Below are 13,942 nucleotides of genomic sequence, written 5' to 3'. Positions count from 1 at the left end.
CATCCTAAGGGAGATCAGTTCTGGGTGTTCTTTGAAGGACTGATGTTGAAGCTGAAACTCCAATTCTTTGGCCACCTGATGCAAAGGGTTGACTCATTTGAAAAGACCCCGATACTGGGAAAGTTTGAGAGCAAGAGGAGAAGGGGACATCAGAGGATGAGATGGTTGGATGGCATCACCCACTCAATGGACATGAATTTGTGTGGACTCCGGGAGTTGGTGGTGGACAGGGAGGCCTGGCAAGCTGCAGTTCATGGGGTCGCAAAGAGCTGGACACAACGAGCAACTGAACTGAACTGAAATTCACATTATGAGGTCCCTGTGGTTTGGTCTTCAACATATGAGTTTTCATGGCTCACAATTCAGTTCATAACAGTTCCTTTTCCAATAAAGGTTGACTAAGTTAGTTTAAGGGCCTCCCTGGGTTCTTTAGTGGTAAAGAACCCACCTGCCAATGCAGGAGACATAAGAGATGTGGGTTTGTTCCTTGGGTCTGGAAGATCCCCTGGAAGTGGGCATGGCAACCCACTTCAATGTTCTTGCCTGGAGAATCCCATGGAGAGAGGAGCCTGGTGGGCTACCATCCACGGGATTACAAAGAATCAGATAGGACTGAAGTGACTTAGCACAAATGCACACAAGTTAGTTTAAAAAGGAATAAAACGTTTCAGTAAATTAGAGTGAGGACAATGCAAAGCCTACCACATTCAGGACCTGTAGTCCTAAAGAAATGTAACAGATCACACCTATTAGATGGTCCAGAAAAGTGCAAATCATGTCCCCCAAAGACCCATGCATGTTTTGACTTTTCCCCAGTCACTGCAGAAGGCACCATGTTTCTCATCTGTCTGTGTACCACAGATATGACTACAGATGGACTCACTAGTTTAAAACACAGGAGTCAATAGGACATCCTCAACATAAAGGAGTAAAGCATTTTTTTTTTAAGTAGGGAAATTAAATTGCATTTACAGAAAAAAAGCTATAAGTTGGTACATTACAAAGTTTGATTATTAGTTTATTGAATTTTAGACCACAAATGTATCATGGAGATCATATAAGCCAGACACTACCAAACTAGGAGGTGCATCAAAATCACCTGGTGAGCTTTTAAAAATACACGGCTTCCCAATTCCCACCCTACATATCCTGAATAGGATTTTCACAAATGCATACTTTTTTAGAAATGCTCCAACTGATATTTTGCAGACTGCCTGATCCATATGCCTCACTTTTAAGTGGAGGAAATTGAGATCATTATAACAAAATCACATAGCATAGAATATATTTAATTAAAAACGATCTAGTTCTGTTTATATAGGACTTATTTCATTTTGATCAACAGAAAATCCAGAGATTAGTAGTAGAAAGTACTTCAAGAATATTTTTGTTGATATAATTGATGCAACTATTCTTATTTTTTGGCAAGATAGATTAAAGATATTTACTTCTCTTTAGTAAAATTTTAAGGCCATCCATATTTAATAGTGGCAGACTACAAAAAAAAATAAAATCTCGTAAGGCAAAAAGAACAATTTACTAAAAGAGATTTTAGAAACTTACAGATGACGTCCTGTCCACTTCACAACGGCTGCTCAGAATAAAACAGGCCTCAGCATCATCCATCCTAAATGCAGACAGAAAAGGAAAATAATCACACATTGACATATCTATGTGCCATCTGAAAAACAGAATTCCAACACTCAGTCCAGGGCATACAAAGTACACAAAAACTATGAACATCCTTAAGCTTAAATGAAAATAGGATTTCTTGCAGATCATGATTATAAACAAAATAATTGTTGACTTGGCTGTATAACACAGCAGTTCATAATGACAGAAGTTAAAAAAAGTCAAATTTTATTTTTTCTTTTATCATTATACATATTTTTTCATATATATATACATATATACACTTCTATAAGTTTTAGATGGATTACTTTTTGACTGCAATGTATCAATAAAATTAAGAGAGAGGATACAAAGCCACTTAGTATTCATAAGCCAAACTCTACTGCACATTTATATTTCCTAGAGATGAATCATCATCTTGTTCCAAATCCCTTTCCTTCACACTAAAGTTCTATATTTCTTATACGTAATAATAAACCATAAGAATGCTTCAGTGCTTGGTAAGCAATGTTCTAAAAACATAACATTGTGTATTTTTAAAATGAGGAACTATTTGCCTTTCTGGTTCATTACAGTAGAACAAATTTTTTCCTCCAATGTATTTTCTATGGATAAAAATGATAAAAGTCTATGGAATTAGACCAAATCAAACAGTTTTGGAAAAGTGTGAAGTTGTCATGGTTATTAAGACAATTGTATACCACTTTTTATACATCATCTTCAACAAAGCAACTCAAACTCATGCAACTGACCTTTGGAAATGGTTTGGAGAATTTTACTCCTTGTCTTGCGTGGGAATTGTGCTGAAGAATGTGTTAGCTAACATTAAATCCCAAATTTCTACATGACATAGGATAAGAAATGAACATAAAAATGGTACCATCTTTCTTAAATCAATTTTCTGAGAATTACCAGCCTGCCACTTCTCACTTATCCACACTCTCCTTTTTCATACCTATGGAGGAATATTTCTTGTAAATGTGACTGATTTGGCTAAGAAACAATCATTAATATTATTAATACTAAATGGAGTTGTGCTAATCCTGGCTCAGTCGTGGAGTCATATACAACTCTTTAAGACTCTATGGACTGTAGCCCACCAGGCTCCTCTGTCTATGGGATATTTCCAGGCAAGAATACTGGAATGGGTTGCTGTTCCCTACTCCAGGGGATCTTCCCAATCCAGGGATTGAACCCATGACTCCTGTGTCTCCTGCATTCGTAAGTAGATTCTTCACCACTATGCTACCTGAGAAGCGCATTAATCCTAGGTATTATCTAGCTGAGATGCCAATAGTTAATCCTAATAGCTTAGATTAATTGATTAGGTAGTCAAAAGGCTTCATTTATCACAGAAATTCATATTGAACACAAAATGGGCATTACTCATTCTTATATGAAGAACTTAACTCATTACTATAAATTAAGCATGTTTATTATCTATACAGATGAATATAAAGATCCAAATTATATTACTGTTTAAGCAACTATTTCTTTACAGTTCCTGAATAATGAGTATAGATAGTAGATTGTTAGCAAACACCTAATGCTGTGTTTTACTTGAGGTACTGGGAGACTATGACTTATTCTAGAACTGTCATGTGTATAGTGACAATATATATGAAGTATGCAATCCACTACAGATGCTGATATATTCTCAAAGAAGCTTAATTTTCCAATTATGTACAATTCATTATATCCTGGTAGTTTCTACTGACTTTTTTTGTTTCACAAATTGTTAAATCATTGAAAAAATTCTCAGCTAAATTGACCTATTATATATAAATCTAACATAATGTTAGAGTTCCTGTTATGAGCTATCTAGTCAACTTTTGCAGGAATAAGCAGCAGAAAGAAGTTTGAGAATTTTTTTCTGTTCTTTTCCGTCATCCACACACACATACACACACACACACCAAAACCCATACACACACAAATACAAGCATACAGAGGACATGTATAAAGAAACAGAACATACACAAACATACGGAGAACATGCACCAACACACATACTCAGGCCATCTGGAAAGAATCAAAACAACAACAAGGAAAAAAAAACACTTATGCTATGAAATTCAAGGAAGAGACTTTTAAACCTAACAGAGTCTGTAGGACAACTCAAAGATAAACACGAAGATATATTTAAAAGCTACAAAACAAGAGAAAACATTGAGTGAAGCCACCTCCACTAAAGGATCTCTTCTGGCTTCTGAAACTATGGAGGGTGTTTTGCAGAGGCCCTGATTCCTGGAGTCTGCACTCTAACCAACCACACTCTCACTCTGCTCCCACGCTGCAGTGACCCCCCCAAGACTGTGACAAAGCTATAAGACTATGGCATCTTTAATACAGGGGGACAGGCACCTGAAGACAGCAACTAAGACCTCTGTCACCCTCCTGACTTCTCCAGTCCCCGGGGACGCTTTCATCTCAGACACCAGGGAACACAAGTGTTATCTGCCCGGTATATAATACAAACTCCTTAAAATCTAAACCCTCACTCACACTGCTTTGGCATCTCACATAGTGTTTAGCCCAAGATTTTTATTTGTCGAATAAAAACAGTATCCAAGGATTTGGAGACTACTCTCGCTGAATCTGGATAACTCAGTTCATCTCCCCACACCCTGAGATGATACCATCCCACCACACTTCTCAATGTGTTGTGTGGACATGGTCTGATGAACAACCCTGCACTGAGAAAGAGGAGCAAATAAGCTGATTTTCTATTTTTAATCTTCCCATTTGACAAGCAATGGTACTAAAGCAAAAGTTTGTATTCAAAAACACATCTTGCGGTACTGAAACTGCTAAAATTTGGAGGAGAGGAAAGATATTATAACACTACAAGATGGGAAGTGGACATACTTACTTTGCTCTCAACAGATCCTGGTCTTTAAGGGCTGAACCTTGAAGGTAGATAACTCTTTGTGACCACATTGGAATCTGGAGGATCCTTCGGACCTGCACATCCATTTCAGTAGGACACAAAATCACCACATAATAATCCTACTCAAAACAAAGTGGGCAATGGGATAGAAACAATAATGCTTTGTTTTATACTAGATAGGTAAATAGAATATCTATGAACATTTTGAAATATGATAAAAGAGAAATGAACTCTTACTAATAAATCAAAGTTTGCATTTAAAACCGGGGCATATGTTAAATAACATGAGACGGTAATAAACATAACAGACAAACATACAAAAATCTCATAAATCAGCAGCATGTTCATCCTGACTTTTTTCAATTTACTTAGCATGAAGAAGAGAAGATAAATCAGTGCTTACACTCAGCACACATTTCAGCCTATGAAATTTTCAATTTTGACTTCAGGGTGTGAAAGCGTCAGTCACTCAGTCGTGTCCGACTCTTTGACGCCATAGACTGTAGCCCGCCACGCTCCTCTGTCCATGCAATTCTCCAGGCAAGAATGCTGAAGCAAGTTGCCATTCCCTTCTCTGGGGGATCTTCCTGACCAAGGGATTGAACTCAAGTCTCCTGCATTGCAGGCAGGTTTTTTACAGTCTGAGCCATCAGAGAACCTCCTTAGGATTTCAGATTGATTCTAAAAAATAAACTGCTAACAGCCAGAACTGCTAAGGATCAAGTCATACTTCAATCTTGTTACTTTTAGAATAAAAAGCTGCGGTGATAGTTTATATCATTTGGTAACATTATTATGAGTTGATAAAATTGAAAATATTCTGATGAATATCTGAACGGAAAAGGATTCACAAAAATATTGATAATACTGACTAAGTAAATTAAATTTGAAAGTTTGTTTTAAAACAATGGTTGTTTGGAGAAAATGCAAAATTATTCTCAGTGATAAAATGGTATAAAGCAATTTATCTATAAGAATTCAAATTCTCTGGCAAACGTCCACCATTTTACCACTCTCTATCTAGTGGGAACTTTTGGAGTTTTAAGATTTCTCCCTATTGATATTAGGTAAAATTAATTACTAGGGATCAAATTTTGGGTGGATTAAATTTTCTCCCAGATAGATTTTCTTTGTGGGTCATAATAAGCATCTGAAATTATTTAATATGAGTAATTTTAAAAAAACGTTAAATATGGAGTTACTCCAAAAATTCAAAATAATGTATGTAAAAACAAAAGAATATATTATACAAGTTTCTCTTATAAGTTAGATTTTTAATCCAAAAAAGCAATATGTTAAAATTTCTCTAAATTATTTAAGAGAGAGATAATTAGAAGTACTCCCTACTGTCTTGACTTCCGGATTCTCCAATCTCTTCATGGATTTTATTGGGGAAAATACAGAAAATTCAAGTAGTTCTTTGCTGTCTGGACCAGACTAAGTGCATTAAGCAGCAAAGGCGGTGACATAAGTCTACACTGGCCCAGAACCATGGCAAGTGGAAGTGTCTGCATAGACAGAAGAGATTTTTCTGAATTCATGATCTCAATTACATATTGCCCAAATTTTGGTCATTTATTGCTGCTATAAATAAGACCAAGTTTCACTCCAGGAAACAAAGGGAAGAATGGAACTTTCAGACTTCCAAATTTCCATCAGTAACACTTGATAAAATTCTGAAAATTCAAGTGAGCAGATGATATTGAAATGATTCTTTTATTGTTTTATTATATGTTAAGTTTCACTGTTTCATAAAAATATCATTTATTCACTACCAAAAGGAGAAAAAAGCAATCATTTTAATTCAGAGAAAACCTTTCTTTGTAGCAGTAATATAATTCCATCTGTCTTTCGTTATAGATACAGAAGGAAACTTAACATATTGTGTATTCCTCCAGCATTTTTTTTCTATGTTCCAGGTTATATTTGTAGTTCTTCATTTTCTCTAAATTTGAGCACATAAATAAAAATCCTCCAGAACACAGGCTGTACTATCATTAATTGATTTTGCCAATATTAGTAGGTATAATCTGTTTAAAGTTACCTGGAGTCTTGGATGTGCATAGAATTCATTTAAAAAGTCCATGAGTAAATCAATCTTCAGTGAGCTGACACACAGAACAACGTGCTTTTCAGTTTGAGCTCTGTGTCGACTATAGTTTCCACCTGACTTTTGTCTCTCCATCCACAAATAGGCCAGCTGTTCAAACTGTAACACGTTTTCCACATGTGAATGAAAAGAAATGGACATGAAAATAACAATCAGTGCAATCCATCTATTGTCTACTGGGTATAACTCAATTTCTTAGATGAAACTCTTTGAGATTGAAATGATCAGTGTTCCCCTCAACAAGACTCTTCATAGGATAATTTCTGACTTGCTAATCCTTCCCAGGGCCTTCATGTTTCTCAGGAAACAATAATGAGGTTTTCCTATTGTATCATAACAGGGCACCAAGAGGTTTGCACTTCTGCTTTCTGTCCAGTAGAGTATGCAGCCATATATGTCATGCACCTGGTTAAAGAGAAAGGTCTCACGTTTTTCTCTCACATTCTTCTGTCAACTTCAGCCCACATCGCCTGCAAGGGGAGATAACCTTACCACACACACAGGGCTACTTTCTAGTTATAGTGCATGCATGCAAGCTCAGTCGTGTCTGACTCTTTGCAACCCCATGGACTGTAGCCTTCCAGGCTTCTCTGTCCACGGAATTTTCCAAGCAAGAATATTGGAGTGAGTTGCCATCATCTTCCCCAGGGGATCTTCCAGACTCAGGGACTGGACTCATGTCTCCTGCATTGGCAGGCTGATTCATTACCACTGAGCCACCAAGAAAGTAGCTGTTATTAAAGGGATGATGAGGGTATGTGGGAGGGGTGTCACTGAAGATGGCGTGCATGATTGGATAGGAGTGGAAAGATCATTTTTACATCTATGGAAAGGATATTTCAATAACTTTGTCAAATGGTTGTATAATATAATATACATTTTGATTTGTGTTGGCCACATCCTGTTTATGACCTGCCCACTCATGGACAGCCAGAATTCATTACAGGAAAAAGTTGAAGATTGCCTCTAAGCGCCTTCAGTCTCATTTATATCTCTGTGCCTTTGCTTCCTTATCCATTCTCCAAAATGCTACATGTTAGCTATGCACCATCTTCAGATTTTGTTTTAGTTGACCAACATAGTCAATCAATTTTTATTCATGACAACATACGGCTTTTAGTTGTAGTTTCAAGAATCAAAAGAAATCAATGTTTCATAAGTTTATTGTCTTGTACACACATGCTATAATTGAAAACTATACTATCCTACAATCTGATAATTAATGTAAATACGCTGTATGTAAAAGAAAGCATCTTGAAAAAACTGAAATGAAATGTGAGCTACCAATTAAGACTAGAAGGGAAAAAAAACCTCATGTTTCTAATACAATTTAAAAAGGCATTTTGGAGACAATTTCAATAATTGACTAGATGGTATATGAGCATGTGTTAATATAGTTAATAAGTCACCCTGCATTTTTGATTAAATGTGGAAGATTTGATTTCATAAGACTTTGCACATTTCTATAAAATTTAACATGGTGGTATTTACCTGGATAGGGAGAACCACAAGAGCAACACAGATCATGGCAACCACAAAAAGCTTGGACGACCACGTTTCTGGAGTCACATCCCCAAAGCCCACAGTAGAAAATGTCACGATGCAGAAATAAAGGGAGTCAAAGAGATTCAGCTTCTTTCCTATCCGTTCCAGATGTTGGATTCCACAGATGCTAAAAAAACAAAGATGCGTTACAGTTAAAACTTTCAAATCAGTCACGTTACTTTTCATCATTCTTCTGAAAGCCAAAGCACACTTCATAAAGCCACTTGGTAGCTGGGATTGTATATGGTTCAGTACTTTTCTTCGAGAAAATATTTTTAAGTTTTTTCTTACATCAAAGAGAAATAGTCTTATTTTATTTGTAGCCAAAATTTATAGTCCCAAATCACAAAGCATATTTGAATAATATATAAAATGAATAGACAGAATTTCATGGGTGACTTACACAAACATTTTGAATGCATGTCAAGGAAACATAGACACCAGAATCCACTAGATCTAATACCCATCAAAATAGCAATAGTCAATAGTCTTCTTTTTTAACAGAGAGACATTTTTCAGTTGTATATGTGTGGTATAGATATATGTGTATATATTTGTGTGTATGTGTCTCACAGTCATCCCTCCATATCCCCAGAGGTTGGTTCCCAGCCCCCAGGGGGACACAGGATGTATAATGACATAGTCATTCTAGTCACTCATATGACATACTATTTGCATATAACCTATGCACATCCTCTTGTATACTTTAAATCATCTCTAGATTACTTATAATACCTAATACCATACAAATGCTATAAAATTCATTGTAAATAAGTTGCAAATGCTATGCAAATAGTTACAAGTATGGAGCAAATTCAACTTCTGGGTTTTGGAATGTTCAAGAAATTTCTTCCCTAATATTTTCAGTCTGTGACGGTTGAACCCACAAACGTGGGAACTTGGAATACAGAGGGACCTCTGTATACAAGAAGGGCTTGAGGAGTTAACATTGCAAGATGACTCTGAAAAGGAGTCTTTAGGTACATCAATTATCTGTACAAAACTATTGGTGGTATGAATGTTAGGGAGAAGCTAGAAATTTTATAAGATTTTCCCGAAGTAGAATTGCTAAAATAGCATTAGAAATAGTACTGCTACTAGCTAAAAAAAAAAAAAAAAAAAAAGGAGGCTATGAAACAGGCATATTTGTGCAGTGTTGGAGAGGAATGTGATTTGCAACATAAAAAAATCACCAATAAAATAAGAAGGAATCTAGTACTGAGGCCTGTTAAAGTGTGATAAGCCACAGAAAGATGCTGAGTGAAAGAAGTCACATGTAAAAGGCTATATACTGTATAATTCTGTTTTCATGAAATGTTCAGAAAAGACACAGAAACCATATTAATGGTTGCTTGGAAGTAATGGTGGGAATAAGATGATGAAAATGTTCTAAAACTAGACTTGTGATGGCTGTAGAAATTTGTAAATATATTAACATGGTTGCATTCTACACTTAACAAGAATGAATTTTATGGCATGTAAATTATACCTCTCTAAAGCTGTCAAAAGAAATCACTGTGTACTTCTAGATTTTCCTTCCAATTTCTATGCAGAACAAGCACAGATGGCTTGATTATGACGACCGAGAAGATGTGCTATTCAATGTTTAAACTACAGAAATTCCTTGTCCAGCCTTTTAAGGCATCTTTACTTTTTTATTCTTTACTTTTCCAACGGCTTATACTCAGCACATGAGCCAGAGTTGGGCTATGACAACATGGGTCAGGCCATGTTATTTCTCTGCTTAAACCCCTGAAACAGGGAACCCTATTCCACATAAGACTAAACTCTAATGATCTTTGTGATTCAATGATATTTGTCTCTAGCCTAGTCCTCCATCTGACTCCTCCTTATGCCTTTCAGACTAGGTTTCTAGTTTTCTCTAGTTTCCTAGTGGTTTCACTAGTTTCCTCCCTGTGGTTTGCTCTGCCCCAGCTACACTGGCATTCTCGCTTTCTGACCAACATGACAGGCATCACCCAGATTCAGGGTCTTGTTATGGATGACTCTCTCTGGCTGGAACATATTGCCCAGGTATTTCATGGATATTTCCTCACATCCTTCAAGTCTTTACTTCTAATCTGACCATCAATATACTCCTTGTCTTTCTTATTGTGTTTAATTAAAAAAAAATAGTTTTAGTCATTTGTTGAGTTTGATACTGATTGTTCATAAACCTGTAAGAATGCAGCCTATTAGGACAGAGTCATGTGCTTTCTTCACTCACGTTGCCTGAACACCTATATTAGTTCCAAGAGCATAATGATGTTCACTAATAATTCCTGAATGAATGAGAGTCTGAATGTAATATATATATCTTTCTGTTGCCTACACGAAAATGACCAAGCTCTTTATCCTGTTAAGATAAAAACTAAGTACAATTCATTAAAGAAAAGAAAAAGCACACAAATGTATTTTTCTGACCATTGCCTTAATGGTGGAAGCTAAGTCGCTTCAGTCATGTCCAACTCTGTGTGACCCCATAGACGGCAGCCCACCAGGCTGCCCTGTCCCTGGGATTCTCCAGGCAAGAACACTGGAGTGGGTTGTCATCTCCTTCTCCAATATAACTTTAGGGGCAAGGCTAAATACTTCTTTCTCAAAAGAATCAAATGACATTCCCACAACCTTTTGAAATATTCAAGTTCTTATAAACAAGTAAATTGGGTTTTATTCTCTTCCATAATTTACTTTTGCAACTCCAGCATTTGTTCAGTTAATACTGCTTAACATGATAAATACAAAATTTGGGAAATTTGAAGTGTACTGACTTATTGAAACCCATTCTGTTGGGGTAATATGCAAGAAAATTGCACAATTAAAAATTACTAAATTAAGTACATTATTTCTAATCAAAAGCTTTTCTTGAAATCATATTCATGTCACTGTTAGTGAACTTTGCACATATTAATACTAAGTCAAGTCAATCAGGTTACTCATATAACCATCATAATAATAAAAGTATCCAGCTTATCTTTTATAAAAGAAACAAATTACTCTCAATTATTAGAGAGAGATTTGCCTACAAAAGACTGTAATCGTTAACTTCGTTGTTGGAATTCATTTTCACATTAAGTTCTGAAAATAGTTATTTCCCTTATGTTTTGCAGTATTTATGCAAAGAATCACATTACTTGCAGGGTAGAAACAATTTAGAAGGGGATTTTGCAGAATTTGTGCTAACATCAATTTCAGAGTTAGGATCTTCACACTGTTTAAGCAAAATGTCTTTCAAATCTCTTCTAGAATTATCAAAATTAGATTTTAAAAGTATTTTGAAATTACTTGTTGCACGTTATTTTACAAAAGTAAATACTAATGCATGGGGAAGTTTAACAAAAAGACTGGGGGAGGTGTGAAGCAGAGACAGTCTAATTACATTCTATGGACACAGTATCACTGTCTGATACTAGCTGTAGAGCACCAATATACAACATGTGGAGAATGTTAAGAGTATCTGACAACTTATTAGATACTATTTTGGCTATAGGCAATAGAACTAGGAATGTTTTAAAGAAACATGAAAACTTATAATACTATTACTCTACAAACAATAATAGTTTTATATTCACATAGATTACCTATATAAATAATAATTCAACTACTTTTGTTGAGGGAATGTAAAAGGGAAACTTCAGGACAAGTAGATACATAGTTAACTGTTACTTTATTATATAATTCTTGAAGTTAAGACAGTTTTTTAGCTTTGAAACATCTTTTATTGTATTATGCATAAAAATTAATATTTCACTTATGTTACTTCTTTTTCCTAGCACTGTGAATGCAGCAGCTAAGTCGCTTCAGTCGTATCTGACTCTGTGCGACCCCACAGACGGCAGCCCACCAGGCTCCCTCGTCCCTGGGATTCTCCAGGCAAGAACACTGGAGTGGGTTGCCATTTCCTTCTTCAGTGCAAGAAAGTGAAAAGTGAAAGTGAAGTCGATCAGTCCTGTTCAACTCTTACTGACCCCATGGACTGCAGCCTCCCAGGCTCCTCCGTCTATGGTTTTACCAGGCAAGAGTACTGGAGTGGGTTACCATTGCCTTCTCCAACAATGTGCTACATAAGGATTTGAAGCTATTCAGTGATTATAATCCATTTTAATATAGATAGTTATCTTATTTCATTCACAGATATCTTTCAAGCCATTATTAAATGGAAACTGTCTCTTCTCCCTGATCATAGTTGATGAATTTCAGTTAATTATTAGTTTTCATCTGTACCCAGAAGTGATTTTAATGATGGGCACAGATTTTGTGATAAAGTAAATCCAAGAATATGCTCAAATACAGCACATTCATAATCAAAATATCCTATTTTGTCTTCTTATAAAAGAGATACATCTTTTCCATCAGTCAAAGCTTGAGTAACTTACTTAAATTATATCCTGAATTGAAAATAGAAGTAGGATAATCGTATATATATATATATATTATATATATATATATATATATATATATATATATGAAGGCTTGATAGTCGTGTCCGACTCTTCGTGACCCCATGGACTGTAGCCTACCAGTCTCCTCCCTCCATGGGATTCTCCAGGCAAGAGTACTGGAGTGGGTTGTCATTTCCTTCTCCAAGTATAATCATAGCTGGTGGATAATAGTAAACATTCTTTTACCTTCAAATTTTCTAGTGATCAAATTTAATGTTTTGTGACTGGGCCATAAACTTAAGACAAAAAAGCTCACATAAATGCTTGATTTTAGTGGATATCTAACTCTAACCAAATTTTTGTTCATTATCCCATGCATGCATGCTGTCTGTTCAGTCATGTGGAACTCTCTGTGACCCTATAGCTTGTAGCCTGCCAGTCTCCTCTGTTCACGGGATTCTCCAAGAATACTGAAGTGGGTTGCCATGTTCTCTCCCAGGGGAATTGTCCCGACCCAGGGATGGAACCCAGGTCTCCTGTATCGGCAGTCAGGGCCTTTACCACTAGGACAACCTGAAAAGCCCTGCCAAAACATTTGAAATTAAATAAATTGCTCCAATTTAAGATTTAAAAATAAACCAATATCACATCATGTTCTATGTGCCTTTTTGTTTAGTTAATATGCATACAAGTTACTCAGATTCATTTGTACTGAGTGACTGAAATGGAAAGCTGCAAATGAATATAATTTTCTTATAATTTCTCTACTAAAAAATACCTATCAATTTTTAATTTAAATATGATTTCTATAAAAGCAGTAAGTTCTATAACATCTTAATAAAGTGTTTCATAATAGAAAAAGGGTGATCTAATTTGTAAAAGTAAGCCATGTTCATTCATAAAGATATATTTATCAATGGTTTACTAGTGCCAGGTATGTGCTGTATGTTATACACGCAGATCCATGACACCTTATTCCACACAAAAAAAAGTTTCTAAAATCTAAAATGAATGGTTTGACCTCAACTTTATAACCCTATTACTACTGTCAATGCTATCATAAAGTAATAATCAAACATTTATTCATAACTTGATCAATACATAACTTGATCAATACTTGATCTGACAGACAGAGTGCCTGACGAACTATGGATGGAGCTTTGTGACATCATACAGGAGACAGGTATCAAGAATATCCCCAAGAAAAAGAAATGCAAAAAAGCAAAATGGCTCTCTGAGGAGGCCTTACAAATAGCTATGAAAAGAAGAGAAGCCAAAAGCAAAGGAGAAAAGGAAAGATACACCCATTTGAATTCAGAGCACCGAAGAATAGCAAGGAGAGATAAGAAACCCTTCCTCAGTGATCAATGCAAAGAAATAAGA

General features: G+C 35.7%; 1 protein-coding gene across 5 annotated transcripts in view; it reads right to left on the bottom strand.

The window, feature by feature from the left end:
* Nucleotides 1-13,942, bottom strand: part of KCNT2 (potassium sodium-activated channel subfamily T member 2) — a 445,611-nt gene that overhangs the window by 216,083 nt on the left and 215,586 nt on the right. For all 5 annotated transcript variants that reach the window (XM_060396308.1, XM_060396309.1, XM_027976255.2 and 2 more), the window contains 4 exons: nucleotides 8,124-8,304; nucleotides 6,567-6,731; nucleotides 4,505-4,641; nucleotides 1,564-1,627 (listed from right to left, as the gene is read on the bottom strand). In XM_060396308.1, the coding sequence (XP_060252291.1) occupies nucleotides 1,564-1,627; nucleotides 4,505-4,641; nucleotides 6,567-6,731; nucleotides 8,124-8,304 (547 nt within the window). The remainder of the gene's footprint in view (nucleotides 1-1,563; nucleotides 1,628-4,504; nucleotides 4,642-6,566; nucleotides 6,732-8,123; nucleotides 8,305-13,942) is intronic.

This window comes from Ovis aries, chromosome 12, assembly GCF_016772045.2.
Source record: "Ovis aries strain OAR_USU_Benz2616 breed Rambouillet chromosome 12, ARS-UI_Ramb_v3.0, whole genome shotgun sequence".
Lineage (NCBI taxonomy): Eukaryota > Metazoa > Chordata > Mammalia > Artiodactyla > Bovidae > Ovis > Ovis aries.
Note: the sequence above shows the minus strand (reverse complement) of the source record. Positions and strands in the feature narration are given on the sequence as shown.